Source organism: Dryobates pubescens, chromosome Z (genome assembly GCF_014839835.1).
Source record: "Dryobates pubescens isolate bDryPub1 chromosome Z, bDryPub1.pri, whole genome shotgun sequence".
Classification (NCBI taxonomy): domain Eukaryota; kingdom Metazoa; phylum Chordata; class Aves; order Piciformes; family Picidae; genus Dryobates; species Dryobates pubescens.
Window position 1 is genome coordinate 101180350 of NC_071657.1, and position 24977 is coordinate 101205326.

At 39.4% G+C, this 24977-nt stretch overlaps 1 protein-coding gene across 1 annotated transcript in view; it reads right to left on the bottom strand.

Moving 5' to 3' along the window:
• The window catches only part of IPO11 (importin 11), a 108651-nt gene that overhangs the window by 70553 nt on the left and 13121 nt on the right, over positions 1-24977 (bottom strand). The window contains exons 4-16 of the mRNA XM_054178096.1: positions 22293-22496; positions 15719-15851; positions 13097-13155; positions 12282-12330; positions 10995-11065; positions 9776-9968; positions 6864-7016; positions 6571-6614; positions 5570-5660; positions 4326-4373; positions 3465-3570; positions 952-1078; positions 7-40 (exon numbers count right to left, since the gene is read on the bottom strand). Of these exons, the coding sequence (XP_054034071.1) occupies positions 7-40; positions 952-1078; positions 3465-3570; positions 4326-4373; positions 5570-5660; positions 6571-6614; positions 6864-7016; positions 9776-9968; positions 10995-11065; positions 12282-12330; positions 13097-13155; positions 15719-15851; positions 22293-22496 (1312 nt within the window). The remainder of the gene's footprint in view (positions 1-6; positions 41-951; positions 1079-3464; positions 3571-4325; positions 4374-5569; positions 5661-6570; positions 6615-6863; positions 7017-9775; positions 9969-10994; positions 11066-12281; positions 12331-13096; positions 13156-15718; positions 15852-22292; positions 22497-24977) is intronic.

The window sequence follows — 24977 nt, forward strand, 5'->3', positions numbered from 1 at the left end:
GGATATTTAGCTTCAGTGTTGTAGCTGTCTCAATACGGACCTGAAAGACAAAGTCATAAATTATCATGCATATGGCCATTAAACACTTTGATTATCAACATAATATATGACAGTATCAAAGCAGTTGCTACTGTGGTAATCAAATTATTCTGTGCGTTTACTTCAACTCAAATATTTTAATTTGCTTTCATTTTAGTACACTTTAGTATACAACCTGGAGAAACCACTCTGATAAAAACCTTCATGAAGGTCAAGAAAGAATTAAACAAGAAGATACCTAGCCTGTAATAAACATTTCCCATGGTAGAGGAGTTTAATTTGGAATTATGTCTGGGTGGCTTGTTGTCACCCAGAAAGCACAAAACCAAACAAACTTATTAAGCCGGAATGGTCTCCCCTGGTAGATGCTGAGATAGCATTAAGTGAAAACTGCTACATCGTTAACACAGAAATATATCCTGGTTTGCTAAAGTTGTCCAGAAACACAGAAAGAGCTGCCAGTTACTAATATGCAATTCACAAACTAATTAGGCTTACTTGTTGGCTGCTATGCCTGCTTGTTTAGAAATAAAAGCACAAAGAAAATTACAAAGCCAGCTTCTCAACTCAACCTCATTTGCTGGTAAAACTGAAACAGTAGCTTTATACCAGAGAACTGTACTCAACAGTTGATGCCATTTATCATTTTCACCTAGAAGATAACTATGCTGATGCTTAAATAATACTGTAGACTGCAGAGACCGGCCACAGAATAACCTTGTTTTATTTAAACAAAGTATTAATTTCTTTATAAGTCATTTATCTCAGGACGCTTCACAACCTTCTTTTTACAAAAAAAAAAATACAGACTGATGTTATGAAATTATTGGGGAAGTTTACACAAGCTATGGTATTTGTGTCTGTGTTTACAGAACAAATAACTAATCTAAAACATTACTTAGTTATACTTACCACTAAGTCCTGGTCTTGAAGCAAGTTACAAATTGCCTCATATAATACAGGTCTCAAGTCTGATTTGAATTTTACAGAAATCCACTGTCCGATCAGCCAAATCACTCGTCTGCGTATTGGTTTATATCTTTATAAAGTTGGGAAAAAGAATAATTGTCCTCATTAACTCATCACACTTGCTGTTTTAGAATGTTTTGATGAAAGAAGAAATCTGAGAACCATATTCCCTAAAATCAACTTTACTGCAGTAATCTTTTTCACCAGACTTCTTCACTGGAAGGCTCAGGAAAACACCAACTTAGTTTGGAAAATGTAGCTTGCATCCTAAAATACTCAGTCTTGAAAGTCTCACTAGAGAGCGTTTATTCTGCCCATAATTAAAGAGACTGCACTAATTCTGCACTAATTAAAGAGACTACACCTTATGTGTATTACTGCCATCAAGGCATCTGCTGCTTTCACCATAGCTTCCACCAATTCTCCTGACATTCCTTTTACATTCAGAATTGTAGATAAGAAACAGTCTAAAAATGCAAACTTAAGTACAGTGTTACAGCAACTGCCAGGATATTTCATGTTATCAGTCCAAACTCTTGCACAGCAGCAGAAAGGGCACAAATCAAACAGCTTTTGAGTCAATGGGAAGAGAACCAGAACAATGAGACAAATTTTCTAGCATAATGATTGAGAAAAGTATTCCATAGAGCTGTTTATTTCTCTCCACTGATTATAAAAGCTGATCAGGAAGTGTATCTCAGTTTGAAATGTTTAATTCACACACATAAAATTAGAGAAGATGATAGGTTGATAGGTTGGACATGATGATCTCGAAGGTCTCTTCCAACCTGGTTAATTCTATTCTATTCTATAAGATAAATCCTATTTACAGAATTTTAACTAATTATTTCGCTTTGTTGGCCTACGTGTATTTTTCATCTGATACCTTGTAAGCCATAAAGTTAGAGATTTAAATTGAGATTTAAGTTAGAGAAATTGAGGCTTCTTTACACTTAATAAATGTGATTTATTAAGCATTCTCATAATTATAAGATAGTTAACAAAGCACACCTTCTGTGAACGTGAAAGTTGTGGAAGTAGCATGTGTACAGCAGCTCATTAGAATGAAACACGAAGTTCATGAAGGGTAACATTTCAGTGTTGCCTCAGATTGAGTGGAAGTGAAGCTTGAACTCATGCAGAAGCATGAGTTACACAAGTCATTGCCTTACTAACATATTCTTCTATTGAGTCAAGGAGCTGTGAACTTTGTCTAGTCTTTAGAATACTTGTGCCTCATACACAACCTAGTAAAAATCAGAATATTGAAAAACTACATCACTTTTCTTGAAATCAGTGTTGGATATTTTTCATATCACCAACACAAAGAAAAGCCTTAAATGGTATGACATAATTATGTAACTATCTGCTCTGGTCACAGCTGTTCTGCACTTCTACCTGCATATTTATATTCTCTCTCTCTGTCCCTGAGAGCGAACAGATAGCATGCATTTCAATTTTCAAGGGGTGGAGTTCTTTGTGCTTTGTTCTGAGTTTTCTGTGTGGTCTCCAATTATGCTGGCAGTAGAAGTTCAAGAAAATACAGCTTCAAATTTCTGGATGACTTCTCCTGCAAGCGTCTGTCCCCACAGGAATTTAATCTATGTATACTACAAATGTTAACCAAATAGTTAGATCAGGTGTCTTCTCATGTGTAAATACAGCTATATCTACCATAGAAGACAAAGAGAAACACTCACAGCCTTTTAGTTAGTTGTAGAAATGGACAGTTCAGTCCGTACTGAGATGCAAAAAACAATGTTGCAAAATACCTTTTGATACCAAAACAACAACAACTTATTAGAACAAAACAAAACTAAAAAAAGGTGCTCATGTGAAGACCATCCATGACCTTGGTCAAACGGAAAACCCTCAACATATGGGCTATATAATACTTTATGCAGAACCAGGTGCAGTCATTCAGACTTTACAACACGAACCAAATCCTTGCTGCTTTACTTTATTGCTGGAAAAATTAACCACATAGTGCTACAGCAGGCTTGTACTTAAATTATTAGAGAAGAAAAGAAATTACCATTTTGGCTAAGCTACAGTATTACACAGTATATTTCCAAAGATTTTAGTTGAAATTTGCTGCTAAAGGGCTCTTGGGTTTCAAGAGACTTAAATATCTGTCTTCAAATGAGCAAAGGTGGCTCTCCAGAGAAAGTTTACTTAACGCAAATACATATGCAAGAAGACAGATTTAAAATATTTTTACAGACCCCCACCAGTATCCACCACACAATAATTTAAACATGAAGAGAAACTATCAGGAACACTGCTCTGTAACTATCAGTTTTCTGTATGTATTTCACACTTTCTAGCTCATTTAGAGGACATCTTTAAATATTGATTCTTTTTCAGGTCTGCAGTTTATAGACATTTTGTCACACTAGACTTGTATCCACAGTTCGTATTTAAATGATGAAGGCATAACAAATGAACATGTTTACCTGTTATGAGAAACCTGCAGTTCTGCTAATAGTTGATTTTTAAACCACTGATCAAAATCCACACTATCAAATAATTCATAAGCAGCCAGTCCAACAGCATTATACACTAGGGGGAAAAATAGTTATACTTATTATTTGCTAAAATGTTTCATTCTTTGATACTAAATAATCACACTAATTTTAAGCTTCAACACACATTTTTAATTTTCTTTGTAATAAAGAAAACAAAGATGAATGATATCTTTCTGAAGAAACATCAGACCACAGTGAAGAAAGATCTTTAGGAAATGTTAGAGAAAGAATGTGAGCAAGAAAAAGAGCGAGTGAGCGCGAGCGAGGAAAAGAGCGAGCCAGCGCAAAAATTCAGAAGAAAGGAGGAAAAAAACAGGAGAAAAGGCAGACTCTTGATGTAGTTAAAAATCGTAAGAATTGGTTCTAACATCAAGCATGGTTCCTTCGGGGGTCTTAGACAATCTTTTTCTTTTGCCTTAAAATCTTTTTACTTATAAAATGGACAGAGTATCTCCATGGAAGCACTGCTGGCCATTTATTTCGTGTAGAGAAGAAAGGACAGAGAGTCAGACTTCTAGAGGTCTGGGGTTTTTGTTGGGTTGCAGGGGAGGTTGGGGGTTACTGTTGTTCTTTTGTCTCCCCCCCTTCCAATAAAAGATGAAAAAAAGCATCTTTTTACATAAACATTTTGAAAAATGAAGTTTGACATCAAGTGAGAGTAGAAAGAAGATGTAAATTCTACATTCCAAATGTCTCAAAAACCAATCTTACAAACTCTTCGTATTTTAAGCCAAGCACATAAACGAAAGTGGCTCTTTTATTTCAAAGGCAAAGTAAAATTTCATTTACCAGCATCTTTTATTAGTATCGAACTGGTATCTTCTATGTTCATGGTTCCTACAAGACAAAGTTAAAATTAAAAGGTGTCACTAAAAGCACTGCCTTTAACTATGCTGTGAAGACTGCTTCATTATTTTTATTTTAATCACAAGTTCATTTACTTCAGCTTCAGTACTTTCTTTAGTAAACATACTAGTATCAGATCTCTCATTTCATATCCCATTTTTGACTGACTTCACAGCTGAACATGTAAAAACACGCAACATCCACGTAAGTCAGAACCATGTATTTTTAATTAACAGACTCACAACCTGCAAATTGGTAAACACTATCAGCCATGTGGTACTATTTGCAACCAAGTCCTAAACTCAGTTCCTTTATATATGTGTGCATGGAAAATAAAGTAATTGCCACCTCTCTTGTAAGAAACCTTTTACTATTCCCAGTAGTACAGCACAAGCAGCCATCCTGGAACTTATGTAGCCAAGCTATTTTATGAAGAGATTATGTGAAGTCAGAAACCACAGTCAGCAAATGAGTATTTATTTCTATTTAATAGAATGTACTGACCCATTCTGGTAAGCTCAAATATAAAATATTATTAGCCAGGTAAGATACAACCTGGGGAAACAATCAAAGTTAAAATGACAGGGAAAAAGCAACAGCTACCATTCATTATCTTTCATGGCCACTATTAAATCTAGTCTGGAGGAACAGAATCATAGAATAGTAAGAAAATATTAATCATTGCTCAGTCTATGAAGATCTCAATCTTCACATACCCAAAACACTTAAAGCAGATTTGGACAGTCCTCTAGACTCTCTGATATGACAGCATAACTTTTTCTCTCATAAGTTTGGGGTTTTTCCCCCCCAAGTTTTTGCAGAGACATGGCAGAATGACCGTAAACTGTTTCGCAATATTTGAATAAGAAATTTCCAAGAAAAAAAATAATTAAGCTTTTTATCATTCTCAAGATAGCCTGAAACCTCATAAAAGTAGGGCCCAAATCCTTTTCAGTCATCTAAAACAATTATGATGAGAGGTAAAGAATCTTTAGGATTTCCTCTTCTTAGATACACAATGCATTTTCCTTATGGTAGGCTTAGAAATAACTTTGAAATATTAGTATGTCCTTTAAAAAATATGGACTGGATAACTACATAAATTTTGGTATCACAAGGTAATATTGCTTAACAGTTGACAAAAGCAATTCTACATTTTACAGTTCCTTTATTTTTTAAGAACCTACCTTGCAGATTGTGAAGCATTTCTAAGAGCACAGGGGTAAGAGTCTGATTATATTCATGGAAAATATCAATAAAAAGAACTTCCGTGCAAGGCTGAAAAATTCAAAGGTCTGTTTTAGAATCTATCAAAATAAAGGCAATTAAAATACATTTTATTCTAAAATTAAGTGTTGAACACCTTGCACCAAAACTTATAATTTAAAATGCAGCATCAGCAAAATTAGTATTATGAAATACCACTTCTCCTACTATACACTATGTTTAAGTCAACCTAGAGTGAATCAGTTGCACGTGTATCAGTCAGTTCTGCAGAAGTAGCACAATGGATTGCTGGAGCAAAACAGTTGGGTGTTGAGAAGCCAGTGACCATGCTGTAGGTATGCCATGTTTGGTTTTGGATTAGCTCTAGTTGAGTTTCCTGGATTGCATAACCATTTACACTTGGAACATGCCAGATGGACAGGGTTGGATTATTTGAGTTTTAAAATCAAAGTAAAAAAGGAAAAAGGAGGTCTCAAAGGAAAAAGATTGAGACCTCTGCAAAGCAAATCACTGCAACAATAACTGGGAGATTTGCTACAAAAAGTTTTGATGTGAAAAAAACCCCAAAGTTAGTATAGATGCATCTGCAACATACTTCATTCATTATGTCTACTAACAAAGTTGAGACTGATAATATCAGTTACCAGCCTAAAGAAGGGACAACTCTTACTTGTTTTAAATCGCCCTCTGATTCTACACAGCACAAAAGCTGGAGCAAACTCACTTTCCAACCTTCCTACAATATGAATTGTCTAGTTTCCAGGGTATCTCAACATGTTTGGAGACTGATAAGGGAAAAAAGTTAATTTATACTAATTCTAATTATATGTCTGTCATTCTTTGAATTTCTTCATATTTTTTGAAAAGCATATGCTTTTTAGCAACTATATTTTGCTTCCAAAACTACAAAGAAATTAATCCAGAAACACCGAATGATTTTCTTTCAAACAGAAACACTTACTCTGAGACTGTACTTCCAAGAATCTCCCCCAGTCTCCTCCACAGCTATTATTTCACAAAGAAAAGAAAAAGGCTTCAGTAAAACTATGGTTAACAAAGTTTAGTATTTCGACAAATGAGTATCATAGACAACTGAGAAAACTCTTGTTATGAAAACCAGAGAGAATATTTGCCCATATAACAAGATTGCAGACAATAAAATAGCCAATACTCCAGCAAGCAATTTGTAGAGGAGGAGGAGGAGGAGATATGAAACTGTATATGCTGCAGCCAGCTATACAATATGTTTCTTACTGAAGCCTTCTGGATCCTCTTCCCACATAGTTAATTCTTCCTTTGTCAGCAGGAAATAGTGTGTGACTAATCTTCTACATATTTCCATTAGTGTTGGATATGTGAAAAATGCTGTCTTTATCTTATGTGCTTCAAGAGTTTCAGGACTGCTATCTGAAATAATACACAGAAAATTCCAAATCACAATTATGTGACTTAATGCTCAAGAAGAATTCTAGTAAAATTAGAAAGAAATTAACAGACAAGAAATTCTTATCCTCAGAGGAAAAAAACCAAAAACTTAAAAAACAAAACCAAACCAAAAAAACCACCCCACAAAAATCAAGAAACAAACAAAAAAACCCCAACCCACAAGATAAGAAAACTTAGGTAGTGGTACTATTTATAAGCTCATTAAACTTGTACGATCAGGTGACTGCCTGGTGGATGCAGGGCAGTCTGTGGATGTAGTCTACGTGGACCTCAGCAAGGCCTTTGACACCATCCCCCACAGCAAACTCCTGGCCAAGCCGTCAGCCCATGGCTTGGACATGAGCACACTGCATTTGGTAAGGAACTGGCTGGAGGGTCGAGCCCAGAGAGTGGTGGTGAATGGTGCCACAGCCAGCTGGCAGCCAGTCACTAGTGGTGTGACCCAGGGATCAGTGCTGGGCTGGGCCCCATGCTCTTTAACAGCTTTATTGATGATCTGGATGAGGGCATTGAGTCCATCATCAGTAAATTTGCTGACAACACCAAGCTGGGGCCAGGAGTTGATCTACTGGAGGGTAGAGAGGCTCTGCAGAGGGACCTCGACAGGCTGGGCAGATGGGCAGAGTCCAACGGCATGAGATTGAACACATCCAAGTGCCGGGTTCTGCACATTGGCCACAACAACCCCATGCAGAGCTACAGGCTGGGGTCAGAGCGGCTGGAGAGTGGCCAGGCAGAGAGGGACCTGCGGGTGCCGATTGATGATAAGCTGAACATGAGCCTGCAGTGTGCCCAGGCAGCCAGGAGGGCCAATGGCATCCTGGCCTGCATCAGGAGCAGTATGGCCAGCAGGAGCACGGAAGTGATTCTCCCCCTGTACACTGCACTGGTTAGGCCTCACCTTCAGTCCTGTGTCCAATTCTGGGCCCCTCAGTTTAGGAAGGAGGTTGACTTGCTGGAATGTGTCCAGAGAAGAGCAACGAATTTGGTGAGGGGTTTGGAGCACAAGCCCTACGAGGAGAGGCTGAGGGAGCTGGGGTTGCTTAGCCTGGAGAAGAGGAGACTCAGGAGTGACCTTACTGCTCTCTACAACTACCTGAAGGGAGGTTGTAGACAGACGGATGTTGGTCTCTTCTCCCAGGCAGCCAGCACCAGAACAAGGGGACACAGTCTCAGGCTGCGCCAGGGGAGGTTTAGGCTGGATGTTAGGAAGAAGTTCTACACAGAGTGATTGCCCATTGGAATGGGCTGCCTGGGGAGGTGGTGGAGTCACTGTCATTGGAGGTGTTCAGGAGGAGACTTGTTAGGGTACTTAGTGCCATGGTTTAGTTGATTAGGTGGGTTGGATTAGTTGATAGGTTTGACGCAATGATCTTGAAGGTCTCTTCCAACCTGGTTTATTCTATTCTAGCTTCCTAGCTTGATTCACTTTTAAGAGAGTTCTCTAATACCACAATTAGACTATAGAGTCATTGGAGCTTCAGAAAGAATTTATAATGCTTTTCAGCTACATTAATGAATACAAAAATTGTTTACCTGCCAACTGTTGTGTGTTGTTTTTTTTTTTACTTACTGAGTCCAACAACACATAGAATTCAAATGAAGTTGCATTTGTAGCTGTTCAGAAAGTTTATCCAAATACAACCTCAATGATAACTTGGGGTTTTTTTTAGCAGCCAATATTGGTTCAAGACAACAGCAATAAAATTAATACTGCATGCTATGCAGTCCACAAACAGTATGTCAGAAATTAAGGAAACTGTATTTTGTTGTTACTTTTCTTTAATCACACAGATCTCAGAGTCAGGTTCTATAGCTTTCATCAGAATGCCTGTATTATTCTTGTCTCAAGTGACCACAATTCTGTTTATAAGAATTCAAATTCAACTATGAACTTCTTTCAAGTAGAAATTTGTTACTCATCAGTGGATTTAGTACATTCTATTGTCTTATAAATTTATGGAATAACACTGAAATATACCAACATTTTGAAAAACTCTAGGTGGCAGGTTTGTGTAATCTTCCCAACACATACCATTACGTTCACAGTAATTTTTTCACTATTTAAATTTAGAAAGAAAATGCTAATTGTTATCTTGTCAATGCCAACTGTTGAACTATTGTGGAAGGGGTTTTTTGTTTTTTTAATTCTGCTTTTCACCAAGGTTGGAAGAGACCTCAAAGATCATCGAGTCCAACCTCTCACCAGAGACCTCATGACTAGACCATGGCACCAAGTGCCATTACCTACACATACAGCTGTGTGAAGACCCAGAACTGCACAGTCCTACAAAGCTGACCACAAACTGCTTTAATATTAACTGCACATCAAATTCCTTGTGTTTCTGCATTTCAGAGTACTGGTACTAGTCAATTCCAGCAAGTATTCCATTTTATCAAACATTTCTCTAGGGAAAGATTCATTCACTCATTTGAAGAAAATAATCCAAATTCCATACCTAAATACTTTTTAAAACTAGTTCAATGAAAACTAAAACTAAAGATACTCACACTCTGCATATTTAAAATTACTTTAGCAGACCAATGCTACAATAATTAATAACTTCAACCATCAAAATAATTCTCAACAGAGACAGAAGTGTATCTAACTATTAAAGCATTAAGTGCTTCCAAAAAATGTCTTAAAGGGCTTTTACTGTTGGAAAAACTAGCAAAATGTTTCAAGATTCAAAAGTGGTTTTAGTAAACAGAAGCAGTACCTTCAATATTTTTGGATGGCTTGTATGCATAATTTTTTACAATCATCTTGATGAGATTCATGCACTGTACGATAAACCGCTCAAATACAATTCCTTCACCAGCCTCTGTGAAAACATAGCTTACTGCAAACTCCAATGACCTCTGAATCAAAGGGGTGAATGAAAAAGGATGTTGATCCAGGAAGTCCAAAAGCTAAAAATTACGGAAGTAGAACAATCAGGAAAGAGAAATCAAATACATTTTTTTGCAAGTTTTACTAAATGCTTTCATAAACTAGAAATCAAAAGTAAGTGCCAGTTTATACAAATTATTGAAGAGAAAAGTGAACAAAGAGAGCTAGGAAGGGATCACTTCAATGGCAAATGAAGCAATTTTTCCTGAAATTCTCGGTTCACGTTCAGAATTACCCTTTTTCAAGTTTAAGAAGCAATACCAATTTTCAACTACACCAGTTTGCTGCAACATCGTATATAAAACTTGTCATCCACACTTTAAACCTCTGAACATTTTAGCAGATAATTCATCTCTATTAGAATTATTTTAAGGAAAAGAAGCATGAGGAAAAAAGCTTTTTAGTATTCCTCCCCTGCCCCCCACTTAGCTTTTCCAGCTCTAGAATGCAGTGGCCCATCTCTTGGGGAGAAAAGGAGCACACAGCTCATGTATTTTGCTTGTTAGTTCAAAGAAAGAAGTACTGCAACAATGACTGAAAGTGTTCTTAAGTCAGAGCACCTTAATTTTGGTGAAGCTGACTGGTACCTGCCACTTCTGGTAATTAGGCAGGATATTTAAATAAGATACATGCCCCCAACATAAAATCTAAACTATGAACCTTCTGCATGGTTTATAGCTTTCAAAAATAGAGTAAGCAAAAATGATAAAATTACCTCCCAGTAATATGCAATTAATGGTTGTAGAGTACTAGCTGGCAACTTCACGTGTATTACGTAACACAAAAGTCACAGAGGGTAAGAGTTGATAATTTTCTTCCAGTAAAATAAGAAGTGGCCAGTTATTCAATGAACACAACAGGGACTGAGAAACAGTCATCTTCCAAAAACATTCACAACAGTATTTCATAACAAAGAACTTTTAAGTTGCAGTATCTTCCATTTCTTTAAAAGATTGGAAATTTCTTGTCTTTAGGCACACCCATATACGAACGGGGTCTGAACCTCCAGAACCGTAAGCTAGTCATTAACCAGAGTATTTACTTACCACTTTAGTGAACAGAATTATTGTCTTTTCTAGACGACCTCTGCATACATTTTCTGCTCTTACACGTCTACCTAGTAAATCAGATATTTAACAACTGTAATTTTTCCAGACTTTCCTTTTCTTCCTGCATAGCTAATTTTTAGAAACCTAACACTGGAGGACAACTTGTTTTATCTATACTTCAGGGATTACAGAAGCCAGGTTTCCCAATATCCCCTTTTTGCTTGTTTCAGTTAATCTCCCTGCAAAAGCAGCTGCCAATTATACATCTACTTTTCTTGACTGTGTTAACCTGTGGTTGCCTCTTTCAGAGGCAACTCCTGCTCTTAAAGTTATAAAGTACAGACAGCTGTACATAGTCTTTATTTGCTATGTGATATATACCAAAACACATGGCAAACTCCAGGAAAAAAAGAAGAAAAAACAACCACCAAAACCTCTCCCCAAAGAAGGCAACTCAGGATGACCTGGGTTTTAGTGGCATCTACATTTCAATACAGACATTCTGTCAATACAAGGCTTAGTATTTTTTTCATTACCACTATAATCTTGGCAGGATTATACCCTGTTAATATAAAGGGACATTTCTATTGGTCTTTTCTGACAGTTTCAGCAGCATTTAAAGCAATAGATTTACACTTATAAAAATACCTTGCACCTAAGTAATTACTGAGTACTTGAGTACTGAATCCTTTGAGCACTGTGTCCAGTTGTGGGCCCCTCAGTTTAGGAAGGAGGTTGACTTGCTGGAACGTGTCCAGAGAAGGGCAACAAAGCTGGTGAAGGGTTTGGAACACAAGCCCTGTGAGGAGAGACTGAGGGAGCTGGGGTTGCTTAGCCTGGAGAAGAGGAGGCTCAGGGGAGACCTTATTGCTCTCTGCAACTACCTGAAAGGAGGTTGTAGACAGGCGGATGTTGGTCTCTTCTCCCAGGCAACCAGCACCAGAACAAGAGGACACAGTCTCAAGCTGCGCCAGGGGAGGTTTAGGCTGGATGTTAGGATGAAATTCTTCATAGAGACAGTGATTGCCCATTGGAAGGGGCTGCCCCGGGGAGGTTTCAGAGTCACCATCATTGGAGATGTTTAGGAGGAGACTTGATAGGGTGCTTGGTGCCATGGGTTAGTCGATTAGGTGGTGCTGGATGATAAGTTGGACATGATGATCTTGAAGGTCTCTTCCAACCTGGTTTATTCTATTCTATTCTGATGATGCACTAAATTGTATTGTTCTCATCCACCTTGCAATATTTAACAACCAATAAAAGGAAAGATATTCAGGTACTTACTGCACTCCAGAAATTGTTTTAGCCGTTCGAACACAGCGTGTAGAAAACGCTGGAAAATATAAAAAGTATGTATCTTTTAAAGATTATGCTTATTTTGTACTGTATCATGAGAAGTCAAGTCAAATTGACATGCCTTCAGCTGTGTTACCAGCTCAAACATCACTTTATCCTTGTTAAGCGATCTGATTACTCTAGACAGTTCCCTCATGAAATTAATAATTAGTTAATTAGCAGGCAGCATAGATGATCCAAACCAGCCTTATTAGTATCACAAAAAGACCACAGCATCTCTAATAGAAGGACATATGGGTAACATGCACTTCATATCTGTTTATCCAGTTCTTTGCTGTTCTCAACATTCTAGTTCACCTTGCAGGTCATAGGTACTCAATTCCTCCAACAAAGCAGGCACTGTATGGGGTTTCTTCCTTGCCATCCTGCCCCCAGATGGGCTGCATACACAGGCTTTCATTGGTCAGACAAATTATGTTAACAGAATTTAATAATAGAAATATGATGTGACATTTATCTCCTTCAAGTGATGGGGGAAAGTATGTAAGACACCCTTCAGTAAGCAGTGGGGTTGTCACTATCATGTGACATGTAAATGAGAAGGGATACTTTTTATAAACACATCATTAGTATTACAGTGTGAGGATTTATCTGGGATGTGAGAGTTTTTAACTGATGGGAGAACCTAACAAACATAGGCCTTTCAATGAGTTTTAAGCAACAGCTCCACCAACCCCCAAAATCATCACAAAATATTTCTAACTTAGAACTAAAAACATGTCAAATAACAATATGCCACTTACCATCACCTCTGCATTCCAGTGGGGTTCTACAAACCCTTGGACTGTCAGTTTACGAAGCACTAGGGGAAAAAAACAAGCTATTTGTGTATCTACTACTCAGCCTTGGTTACAACAGATTTCAGAACACAATTACAGTTGCTGGGCCTTCATTTCAATTCTCACTACTGAGAATTACGTTGAATTTTGGGCCTTTAGATGCCTCAACCACATCTAACATGAATTCAATCTTGCTGAAATTACTTTAAAATTCAGTACACTATAATGAATAAGAAGATGAACAATGAAGAGAACTGCAAGAATTGCTGAATCAGAACTCTGCAAAAGCAGTAAGTATTCAACTTCTGACAGGTTCTGCAGCAGGAAAAGTAGCAAGCCCCAAGAGCCCCCTTCTCATGAATTTTCTCAGATTAATCACTGCCAATAACCCAGTGCTGCATCTTCTGAAACAATTCAAAACAGGTATCATCTACACTGCAAGCACTGCACACAAACATCTCAATTCTTCAAAGCAGCAAAATACAGTAATGAATAGAATACAACAGTTTGGAAGAGACCTTCAAGATCATCGCGTCCAACCCATCAACCAATCCAACACCGCCTAAACAACTAACCCACGGCACCAAGCACCCCATCAAGTCTTCTCCTGAAAACCTCCAATGACGGCGACTCCACCACCTCCCCAGGCAGCCCATTCCAATGGGCAATCACTCTTTCTGTATAGAACTTTTTCCTAACAACCTAAACCTCGCCTGATGCAGCCTGAGACTGTGTCCTCTTGTTCTGCTACTGGCCACCTGGGAGAGGAGACCGACATCCGCCTGTCTACAACCTCCCTTCAGGTGGTTGTAGAGAGTAATAAGGTCACCCCTGAGTCTCCTCTTCTCCAGGCTAAGCAACCCCAGCTCCCTCAGCCTCTCCTCGTAGGGCTTGTGTTCCAAACCCTTCACCAGCTTTGTTGCCCTTCTCTGGACACATTCCAGCAAGTCAACCTCCTGCCTAAACTGAGGGGCCCAGAACTGGACACAGTACTCGAGGTGCGGCCTAACCAGTGCAGTGTACAGGGGCAGAATGACCTCCCTGCTCCTGCTGGCCACACTGTTCCTGATGCAGGCCAGGATGCCATTGGCCCTCTTAGCTGCCTGGGCACACTGCAGGCTCATGTTCAGCCTGCCATCAACCAGCACCCCCAGGTCCCTCTCAGCCTGACTGCTCTCCAGCCACTCTGACCCCAGCCTGTAGCTCTGCATGGGGTTGCTGTGGCCAATGTGCAGAACCCAGCACTTGGATGTGTTAAATCTCATGCCCTTGGACTCTGCCCATCTGCCCAGCCTGTTGAGGTCCCTCTGCAGAGCCTCTCTACCCTCCAGCAGATCAACTCCTGCCCCCAGCTTGGTGTCGTCAGCAAATTTACTGATGATGGACTCAATGCCCTCATCTAGATCATCAATAAAGATGTTAAAGAGCACAGGGCACACACTGATCCCTGGGGCACACCACTGGTGACTGGCTGCCAGCTGGATGTGGCACCATTCACCACCACTCTCTGGGCTCGGCCCTTCAGACAGCTCCTAACCCAATGCAGTGTGCTCCCATCCAAGCCATGGGCTGACAGCTTGGCCAGGAGTTTGCTATGGGGAACGGTGTCAAAGGCCTTGCTGAGGTCCAGGTAGACTACATCCACAGCCTGCCCCACATCCACCAGGCGGGTCACCTGATCATAGAAGGAGATCAGGTTGGTCAGGCAGGACCTTCCCTTCCTAAACCCATGCTGGCTGGGCCTGATCCCTTGGCCATCCTCTAAGTGTTGTGTGATTGCACTCAGGATGACCTGTTCCATAATCTTTCCTGGCACTGAGGTCAGGCTGACAGGCCTGTAATTCCCTGGCTCATCCAACTGGCCCTTCTTGTGGATGGGTACCACATTGGCCAGCTTCCAGTCATCTGGGATCTCTCCAATGAGCCAGGACTGATGAAAAATCATGGAGAGTGGCTTGGCCAGCTCATCTGCCAGCTCTCTCAGCACCCTAGGATGGATCCCATCTGGTCCCATGGACTTGTGGGGCTCCAAGCGGCTGAAGAGAGCTCCAACCTCCTGCTCATGGAACACAGGAAAACTATGCAGCTCCCTGGCTCCTTCTGCCAGCTCTGCAGGCCAGCTGTCTGGTAGATGTTCTGTCCTGCTAGTAAAAATTGACGCAAAAATGATATGTACTCATCCCACTGATGAGTACTTGAGCGTCAACCTAAACTGACTGCTAAGGCTACCTCTTCACTAAACTAAAGATGAATTTAATGCAGCAAAATTCATAGCTAAACTTCCTGAATCAAGTGCCTAAAGACTGACAGATGCAAACCTACATTAGAACACATAACAAAGCATCCTGCTATGACCTCCACCTCCTCACTTCATAAACTTTGACTTCTTATAATATGGGAATAGAACATACTGAGCAATAAGAGTACCTTCTATCCCTTCCATATGAACAGGTAAAACAAACCACGATTACTGTTTTTCCCAATGGCTATGTCATCTCTAGAGAATGCTAACTATTGGAGAAGTCTCATTTGTTCACTGTGGAGAAACTTTTAAGGAAGTGAATATTTAACATCATTCTGTATTACCTTTCAATGACAACAAGGTTCTTTCTAGTGAATTTGTGGCTGCAGCTTCATCCCCTGTACAGACTTGTTGTAGGAATGTATCTGTATGATGATTCCACAAGGAACAAGCAAAACTGTAAATATTTGATGCAAGCTGTGAAAAGAAGAAATATTAATAATACATTTGATTTCCTGAATTTGACTACAGCATAATAAATCTCCAAATTTTGAAGATCCGTTTAGACTGTTACATTATTCAATCCATCTTCTTGTCTGTCATGGGCCACAGTGTTTCACTTGCATCTTTGCTGTACTGAGTAGTACTGATTCAAAGATGCTTTCCAGAAAAATGTATTGTATAAATTTGATGATGTCATAATAAATTTACCTCCTTCCCTGTTTGATCTATGACTACCACTTTAAACATAATTACTTAGGCCTCCTTTTGTACTCAATTTTCATTAAATACAGCCACAGGTCTGTAATAGGAAATGAGGCTTCAAAAACCTACCACGTGTCATCACCATCTCTCCCAGAAAATTTGAACAGTTTTACAGCACAATTAATGTCCAAATCAGCCTCCTATGGGACCCTGTTAGTATTACATGCCTATCTCTAATAAACACAGTATTGAATCATGCCTACACTGAAACTAATTCTTTTGTTGGTAGCTGCAAATTTCTTGTCTCAAATTACTTCACAATATAGAATGACAAATATTTTCTAATCACCTAATAATGAACAAATCTCAAAAAAATATTTCACATAATAGTTTCCAAACAGTGCTTACCTGGTAAGAGTATCTCAAGTACAAACAGAAAATAAAGAATTTCTCATTCAGTTATGGTACTACTTGACAACTTCACAGTCAGGAAAAAGTTGCATTTATTCTGCTACATGTTACATCAGGGGAATCAGAAGTATACATGACCTACTTATCTGGGTACCCTGAGCAAAGGTGGGAGCAGAAATTCTTGATAATTATTAAGTGACACATCAGCAAAGCTGCAAAACCAGCTGAGTAACTGAATAGTTTTAACCTAGTTATGTTTTGGGATTTGAGTATTGGGAGGGAGGGTGTCTCTTAAGTTGTATACCATTATACTAAGCATAGCAGTAACAACTGAGAAGAAAAAAAACAAACACACTCAATTCAAAGCACCAATAATACTCCTAACAGAAGAACATACTCTGGATAAATGCATTTGTTGGTCATCTGATCAGTGTCCCTTAGCACTAAAAAAAGTGCTTTATTGTAAATTGGGCGAACAGAACCACAAATACAAACAGTATCCATTAGCAGGACTCACCACATTTTTACATTGAAAGTCACTCAAGAGGCAATTATGATTTGTGCTACTGCAAGATCTAAAGATGGGGCTAGGTTGCCTTAAAATTTCTCTAGTCAGTAAAACAGGCTAAGTGTGGTTGAGCTGGAAAAAAGTACACCCAAACTAAAGGACAAATACAAAATACCTTCAGAAATTAAAACTATTATTGGTGACAAGTAAAAGTCAAAATGGCTGGAATTCACAGGCTGCTAATGATCACAAAGATTTCTATTCAGGATTCCTCTTCATCATAGAATCAATAAGGTTGGAAAAGACCTGACAGATCATCGAGAGTACAACCTGTCACCCAACACCTCATGACTAACTAAACCATGGCTTCAAGCTCCACATCCAATCTCCTCTTGAACACCTCCAGGGATGGTGACTCCACCTTGTCCCTAGGCAGGACATTCCAATAGCCAACAACTCTATGAAGAACCTTCTCCTCACCTCAAGCCTAAACTTCCCCTGGTGCAGCTTGAGACTGTGTCCTCTCAGAGCACAAGCCCTGTGAGGAGAGGCTGAGGGAGCTGGGGTTGCTTAGCCTGGAGAAGAGGAGGCTCAGGGGAGACCTTATTGCTCTCTGAAGGGAGGTTGTAGACAGACGGATGTTGGTCTCTTCTCCCAGGCAACCAGCACCAGAACAAGAGGACACAGTCTCAAGCTGCGCTAGGGGAGGTTTAGGCTGGATGTTAGGAAGAAATTCTTCATAGAGAGAGTGATTGCCCATTGGAATGGGCTGCCTGGGGAGGTGGTGGAGTTGCCATCACTGGAGGTGTTTAGGAGGAGACTTGATTGGGTGCTTGGTGCCATGGCTTAGTAGATTTAGATTGTGTTGGATGATAGGTTGGACATGATTATCTTGAAGGTCTCTTCCAACCTGTTTTATTCTATTCTATTCTCTTGTTCTGGTGCTGGTTGCCTGGGAGAAGAGACCAACCGCCACCTGTCTACAACCTCCCTTCAGGTAGTGGTAGAGAGCAGTAAGGCCTCCTCTGAGCCTTCTCTTCTCCAGGCTATGACCACACTTAAAAGATTCAACAATCTCCAAAGCAGCAAAGAAATTAGGATCATAAAATTCCTCACTGAAGTTCAACAGAGGGAATAAATTAAATGATGTAGCAAAATCCAGTAGCAAAGAAGGTACCCACAACCTTCTTGTACTTTACGGTAGACTGTAAAAGGAAGTCCTTCCAGTTTAAGATAGAAGCTGTGCAGAATTTAGACTCACAGAATTCTTTTGGTTGGAAAAGACCTCTAAGGTCAAATCCAAACATCAATCTAACACCAGCATGTCCCAAAATGCCGTATCTAAGGTTTTTCAATACCTCCAGGGACAGTGACTCTCTGCACAGCCTGTCCCAAAGCCTGACCACTCTTTCAGTAAAGAATTTTTTCCTAATATCCAGTCTCAACTTCCCTAGGAGCAACTTAAGGCCATTTCCTCTTGTGCAATCACTTGATATGAGGAAGCAGGGACCAACACCCACTTCAGAGTTTTGAGGGTGGGTGAGAAACAGGAGGGAGGGGGCAAAGTGTTTCAAAATCAGGGCCAAGAAGCAATAGAAAGACTTGTCAAATGCATTAGGGAAAAAAACCTGTAACTGTTACTTTCAGTGATTTGCAGTAAATTCATGACATCACTTCTCCAATATGTGCTATATGGAAAAATAAAGCTCACCAGTTTTACTTCCAAGAGACACCATTCCGATTTAAGAGACTTAAGTCCAGAAAAATAGGCTCAAAGGACATAGGTGTTTATGAACACATCACCAAGTGGTATATAACCAGATATTGCATTTTTCTCTCTGTACTAAAGCAGCTAATGCTACCTTGAAGATTGTTAGCATAGTTATAAAATTGTGCTATTCACTAGAAAGATATAGTAAGAAATAAGCTGCATTGAAAAGTTAATGTATCATAACCTGTCTGCCATTTAACATTATTCATTTTAAACCTTGGGTAACAGTTAAAAAAGGGGTATCTTATTTGTAAGCGTGATCTTGTTATCTTCAAGTACCTTATTAGGTGAAAAATGTATCAAATGTTTCTACAAAGAAGGCTAAAACTTATCTGATAGCAGTATGAAAGTTTGCAGTTAATCTTTTAGAACTTTTTGCTTCAAATTGTTCCATCCCACAGGAAAGGATGTTTTGGCTGTCCTGGGGAAGTCACATGCCACCTAACAGAAATGAGTTCTCTTTACCAGAAGAGCAAAGAAGCAGACTTCAAAAGTTGCCAAATTTTGCCACTATTAAAAAAAAAAAAAAATTAATCCTTAAATGGAAACAATATAGTGGTAGGTACTCAGAAAACTTTCTTATCCCATCTTAAGTTTCAAAGACTGAGTAAAGATATTGGTGCCAACACAGTCAAAGTGCATTCACTGAAAATTGCCATTCACATCAAATTGTATAAAAGAGGAACTTTGGATACTTGACATGTCCCCATGTTAAAACCCAACACTTTGATATAAAAAGCCTGCTTAAAAATTAAAATGTCATATAAATAATAATAATAAAAGTTATAAGCCTCTCCTCTGAGGTTTTCACTCCACGAATAAAACAGTACACAAAGAAAATACCATGTGGGAAAACGGCATTCCATAGGGAAGAAAGGTTGATACAAACTTAATGGGTTTCTTAGAAAGACAAAAATGACTGCAGGCAACCAAGTCACTTATAAACCTGGTAAGATGGTGAAATTAACAAAGGTAATAGCTACTGTTGGACATGACAACTTTAACAACGCATTCTGGACCTTATGACCTACAAATACCATTCTGTCCTTCTACTGAGATGCTAAAGCTTTGGCTATATTATGAAGGTGGGGCTTTGGGATCAATTTGGTCTTTTTGTTAAATCCTTGAGCATTGGCAGTATTTTTGGCTGTAAAACCAAGCTGTATGAAGCAACATCTTGATTTAGTAGAGCTCTAGAAAGTCATTATCTTGCTTGGTCTTTATTGCTTTGGAATTAACATCTGTGAATATATCAAAGCCTGCAGTGTTCAAATATACAAATCATGTGTAATGTTCTAACAAATTTCAAAACATAAACAAGTATTTTCTTCACAGAGATTATATTTATCCACACTAGTACACGGCAGAGAGAAAACATATCCTACGCACACATCTCACAGCAATATAGTGTTATTTCAGTCCTGTCCTGTTACAAGACTCAGCCTTCAGTTCCTCAGGCTCCTGATGATTACAACCTTAGGGATTACACAGGCAGAAAATTTTTTCTACACAGATAAACTTTTAGAAACAGGCTTCACTATCTGCCCTATAATATTTTCTTTAAAATGGAGTTTTGAAGATCAAATTTTGAAAATTCAAAATGCAACATGTTTGGAAAAGATGTTTAACTCACTGAATTTGGTTAACTGTATCACACCACTGCCTAATGCCCAGTGAGACTGGAGACACAACATTTACGTACAGCCAAAGGTAAATGTATTCAAATTGGTGGATTCATACAATGGAGAAGGTAAGCTGCATGAGACAAGACCTCTTAGCATTTTGGTATTCACATCTTGCATTTTAATTAGCCTTGAACAAGAAGGTGATCTGCAAAACCCAAAATACATTCCCAGTGATGATTAAAGTAAAAAATATTGTGGCATAGATGTTTACAAAACATTTTTTTTTTTTTAAGACTACGTTGCATTATTAATTCAGACCTGTCGTAGGTTAAGGGAAATCAAAAGTTAATTGGTATAACCACAAGAAAAGTCTTCCAGAGGCCACAGAGTCCCAAGGAGGTAGGCAGTTCATCCCACGATATTGTCATCTGTTATTCTATTCTGTTTTCTTGTATTTCTTTATTTAAGGGAGTGTACAGTCAGTTCTCTCTTCTCTCCATCTCGGGAAGTGCATGCATGGTTTGTGGGGCTGATGGCAGTCTCCTGGCCTTCGCTGGCAGCAAATTTCAAGCTACACCACAGGACCTGTTGAAGCCTGTGGTAGGCCTGGGTTTAGTGGTGGGGGCAGTTTGGCTGCTCTTGGGCCTGCTGAGGCTGAGTGGGGTGGAGTTTCTTGGAAGGCTCAGTGTGGTATGCCCAGCTATACTCCTTTTACCTGAATGCCTTTTATATGTATTTGTAAATAGAATTTCCATTTAAACTCTCAATCCAGTGTGGAGATTTTTTTTTTTTTAAACTTTTTGATTTATTCCTTGGGAAAGGGTGAAGTAGTCTTTTCTGTCCTTTTACCCTGGACACCTCATGGCTCAAAACTAGGACAAGACCAGATGTCCAAAACCACTGCAAATTTGTTATTAATTAATAAGATCTGTTGTACAGCATGGTAACATGAGGATGATATGTAGATAGTGTCCTGTAGGCAAAGCTCAAGCTGAATGCAAACAATAAAGATATTGAAAACATTTTGCCTAGAAACTGACTTTCAATTATTTCACACTGTACACACATTTAAAGTTAGAGCACTTCTGTTTCAAAGGCACATATTTCAGTCAACATACCTGTCAGTAATACCCTGCCGGTAATGTACCGAGGGAAGTACCAAACAGAGAGGGACCTGGGGGTGCTGATTGACACCCGCCTAAACATGAGCCAGCAGTGTGCCCAGGTGGCCAAGACAGCCAATGGCATCCTGGCCTCTATTAGGAATAGTGTGGCCAGCAGGAGCAGGGAGGTCATTGTGCCCCTGTACTCTGCATTGGTTAGGCCACACCTTGAGTACTGTGTCCAGTTCTGGGCCCCTCAGTTTAGGAAGGACATCGAGACACTTGAACGTGTCCAGAGAAGGGCAACAAGGCTGGGGAGAGGCCTTGAGCACAGCCCTGTGAGGAGAGGCTGAGGGAGCTGGGATTGTTTAGCCTGGAGAAGAGAAGGATCAGAGGTGACCTCATTGCCCTCTATAACTACCTGAAAGGTGGTTGTAGACAGGAGGGGGTTGGTCTCTTCTCCCAGGCAAGCAGCACCAGAACAAGGGGACACAGTCTCAAGCTGTGCCAGGGGAGGTTTAGACTCGAGGTGAGGAAAAAGTTCTTCACTGAGCGAGTCATTCGTCATTGGAATGGGCTGCCCAGGGAGGTGGTGGAGTCCCTGGAGGTGTTCAAGGGGAGATTGGACGTGGCACTTGGTGCCATGGTCTAGTCGTGAGGTCTGTTGGAACAGGTTGGACCTGATGATCCTTGGGGTCTCTTCCAACCTTAGTTACTGTGAAACAGAAGTCATCAAGTAGCAACATGTACAATGTGCGGTTTGCATGCTCTACAAAATTGCATCACATTACTTACATCGTAAAAAAGTTTTCTGTCTGCCGCAAGCCGTTTGGATGCCAGGGTCTTTGTAACATGGTAGAAGGTAAGCAGAGCTCTGTGCTGTCGCAGATCATCCTGGACCTTCACAGATTCTAGAAGAGTGGGTATAAGTTCTGGCCATTGCCTTGGGCAGTCCACCCGGGCAACTTTAGCTATCAGTACAGAGATCTGAGTTGCTATCTGCAAAAAAGCAAACTAATTTTAAAAAACCCAACAAACCAAAGCCATAAAGCCCCAACAAAGAACAGATCCACAAAGTCAAAGATCATTCAGAAAATGTACAATGCAGACATTAGCAGTCAAGTAACACTAAGCAGTCAAGACCACTAAGTTACTAGTTCTAGAAATCCCACACATGAAGAAATAGACATTTGGGAACCACTTTTTACTTAGTCAACTTTTCTCTTGTTTTCTACAAACAAGTGTAGACTGTGTATTATGTAATACACTTATTTCTGCTATACCCGAGTAATGGCTTTTAGACAGACATTCCCTCCTTCAAGGCACACGTGCCTGTCAGCTTCAGTGCCATCCCACCAGCTGAAACCAAGACTGTCACTTGCTCCAGATCCTCACATCACTGACCACAAGCACCTACACCCCCTACACCATCTGACTTCAGTGGCTGGCACCAAATCCCAATCAGGTTAGTCATGTCAGCATCTGGCACCTAGTCCTTGCAGCACACACATGCAACAAACAGATTACACAGAAAGACACTTAAGGTATTCAGTTGAAGACAGGACGGATACTGATGATCAGGTGCAAGGGTTTGATCAGATACCAGACTGATCTACCAAGGTTTACAACCGGCCCTTTTTCTACCTTCTGTCCATTTCCCACATAAGCTGCTCCACAACTCCCTTTCCTTAAATACTCTTTCATAAATTCTGTATAATCTATCATAACCAAATATGGAAAAACTTCATGTTCTTGTTTCCTCGTTATTACCCCACTCGCATTGAGCTTTCACCTTCAACATACCTTTACACTCAATACACGGTTACAATTACCACCACACTTCCAGCCCTGGGAAAAAGTCACCCTATGCTATCAAACAAAACCAATCCAGGCATAAGAGAGAACATCCATGCCCTCATTTACTGCTTCCTTAGCCATTTCTTCTGAAGCATGACCGCACTTCAAAACTTCCTATACCACTCATTCATATCCTCTTTCTTATACAAGAGAAGAATTGCTTCAGAAAACTGACATCAAAATTTGCAGGGAAGAGCTGGTACTCTTAGGTTAACTGATGTCAATTGACACAGAGGAGGAAGTAAACTCTTCTCCACGTGCAATATAAGAAGTAGCCTCTCAAAGGATGCCAAACCAACTTTTTCCTTGAGGACTGGCGTTTTAAGTGGGAAAAAACCAAACTGCTGTCATAAATTTTAAGCAGTATTTTATTCCTCTGTTCCCTCCATATGGTAAATATCTTCAGAGCTCATGGAAATTATGCTCCCAACATATGGTATGTTCTGGGTTTTTTTCTCCACCTTCCCTGGAAATCAATTTTTGTAATCACATCTCATTACTATTTCTATTTCGGGACGTTTTTTTTCCTTTTTATAAATACAAGCATCAGAATTTTACTATCTTCAATGATTCCAGGACCACAACCAGATAGCAACTGTGTTAAGGGGTATCTGCAACTGGGAAAGTGCAATCATCAGGAATGTAAGATACCAAAACGCCTGCAACGCCAAGCAGGCTGGGGACTAAAGATGCCTCTGACGAGAAGCCTCAAGGTAAGTAAAAGTCAGGCTGGGGAACAAGGGAGAAAGAAAAGATTAATTCTACAAGCAGGCTTCAGTATCACAGCAATTGTTGGGGAAATCAACTAGAAGCAGGACAATGGCATAAACCAAAATCCTCCACATCTTAAACACACTGCATCCCAAAATACCATAAGGACACACAGAGACATAGATAAAGCTACTTGTCTTTAAAATGTCAGTTAAAAACTCTCCAATCTCAGCTTATAATTATAGTCTCAGACCTGCAGCAGTGGAATTTATCACTACACAATATCTAGAACTAAACCCCATAACTATACCATATTATGGTCCTAGGAGGCAAACTGATTAAATATTAATGAAGGTATGGGAAAAGTATTGACAAGTTTAACTTGTTTTACATACAATGAAGTTAACATTAGGTTTTCAGAAACGTAAGCATCATGCAACCACTTAAAAAGTAAGTATTTGATAAATTTGATGGTACCTAGTAGTAGCCTAAATGAAAATTTCAGTTGAAATAAAGAATCAAGGAATATTTGGTTATATTTTTTACATTTGAGCTATACCTGCACTACTAATGTAAAGAAATTTTGTTATGTCTACATACACTTTTAACAAGTGCATTTGAAATAAAAACTTCAAATTCTACTCAATATTGTCATTGTACAAAGGTCTTCTTTAAAGACGGCACTAACCTAATTTTGATACATTGTGCTAATCCTACAAACATTAATCCACTTAAGGAATCCTGAAAAATTAAAACTCAACTGCCTGCAGAACATGTCTGTTCTACCTTTTAATTTTAAGCTTCACCTTACACAAATCATTTCTTTATTTTCTTGACAAAGTTTTTTAAGACCTAGCTTAAAAGTATTAGCAAATACTTCCCTGCAGATCTCAGATAAGCAAGAATAGGTTA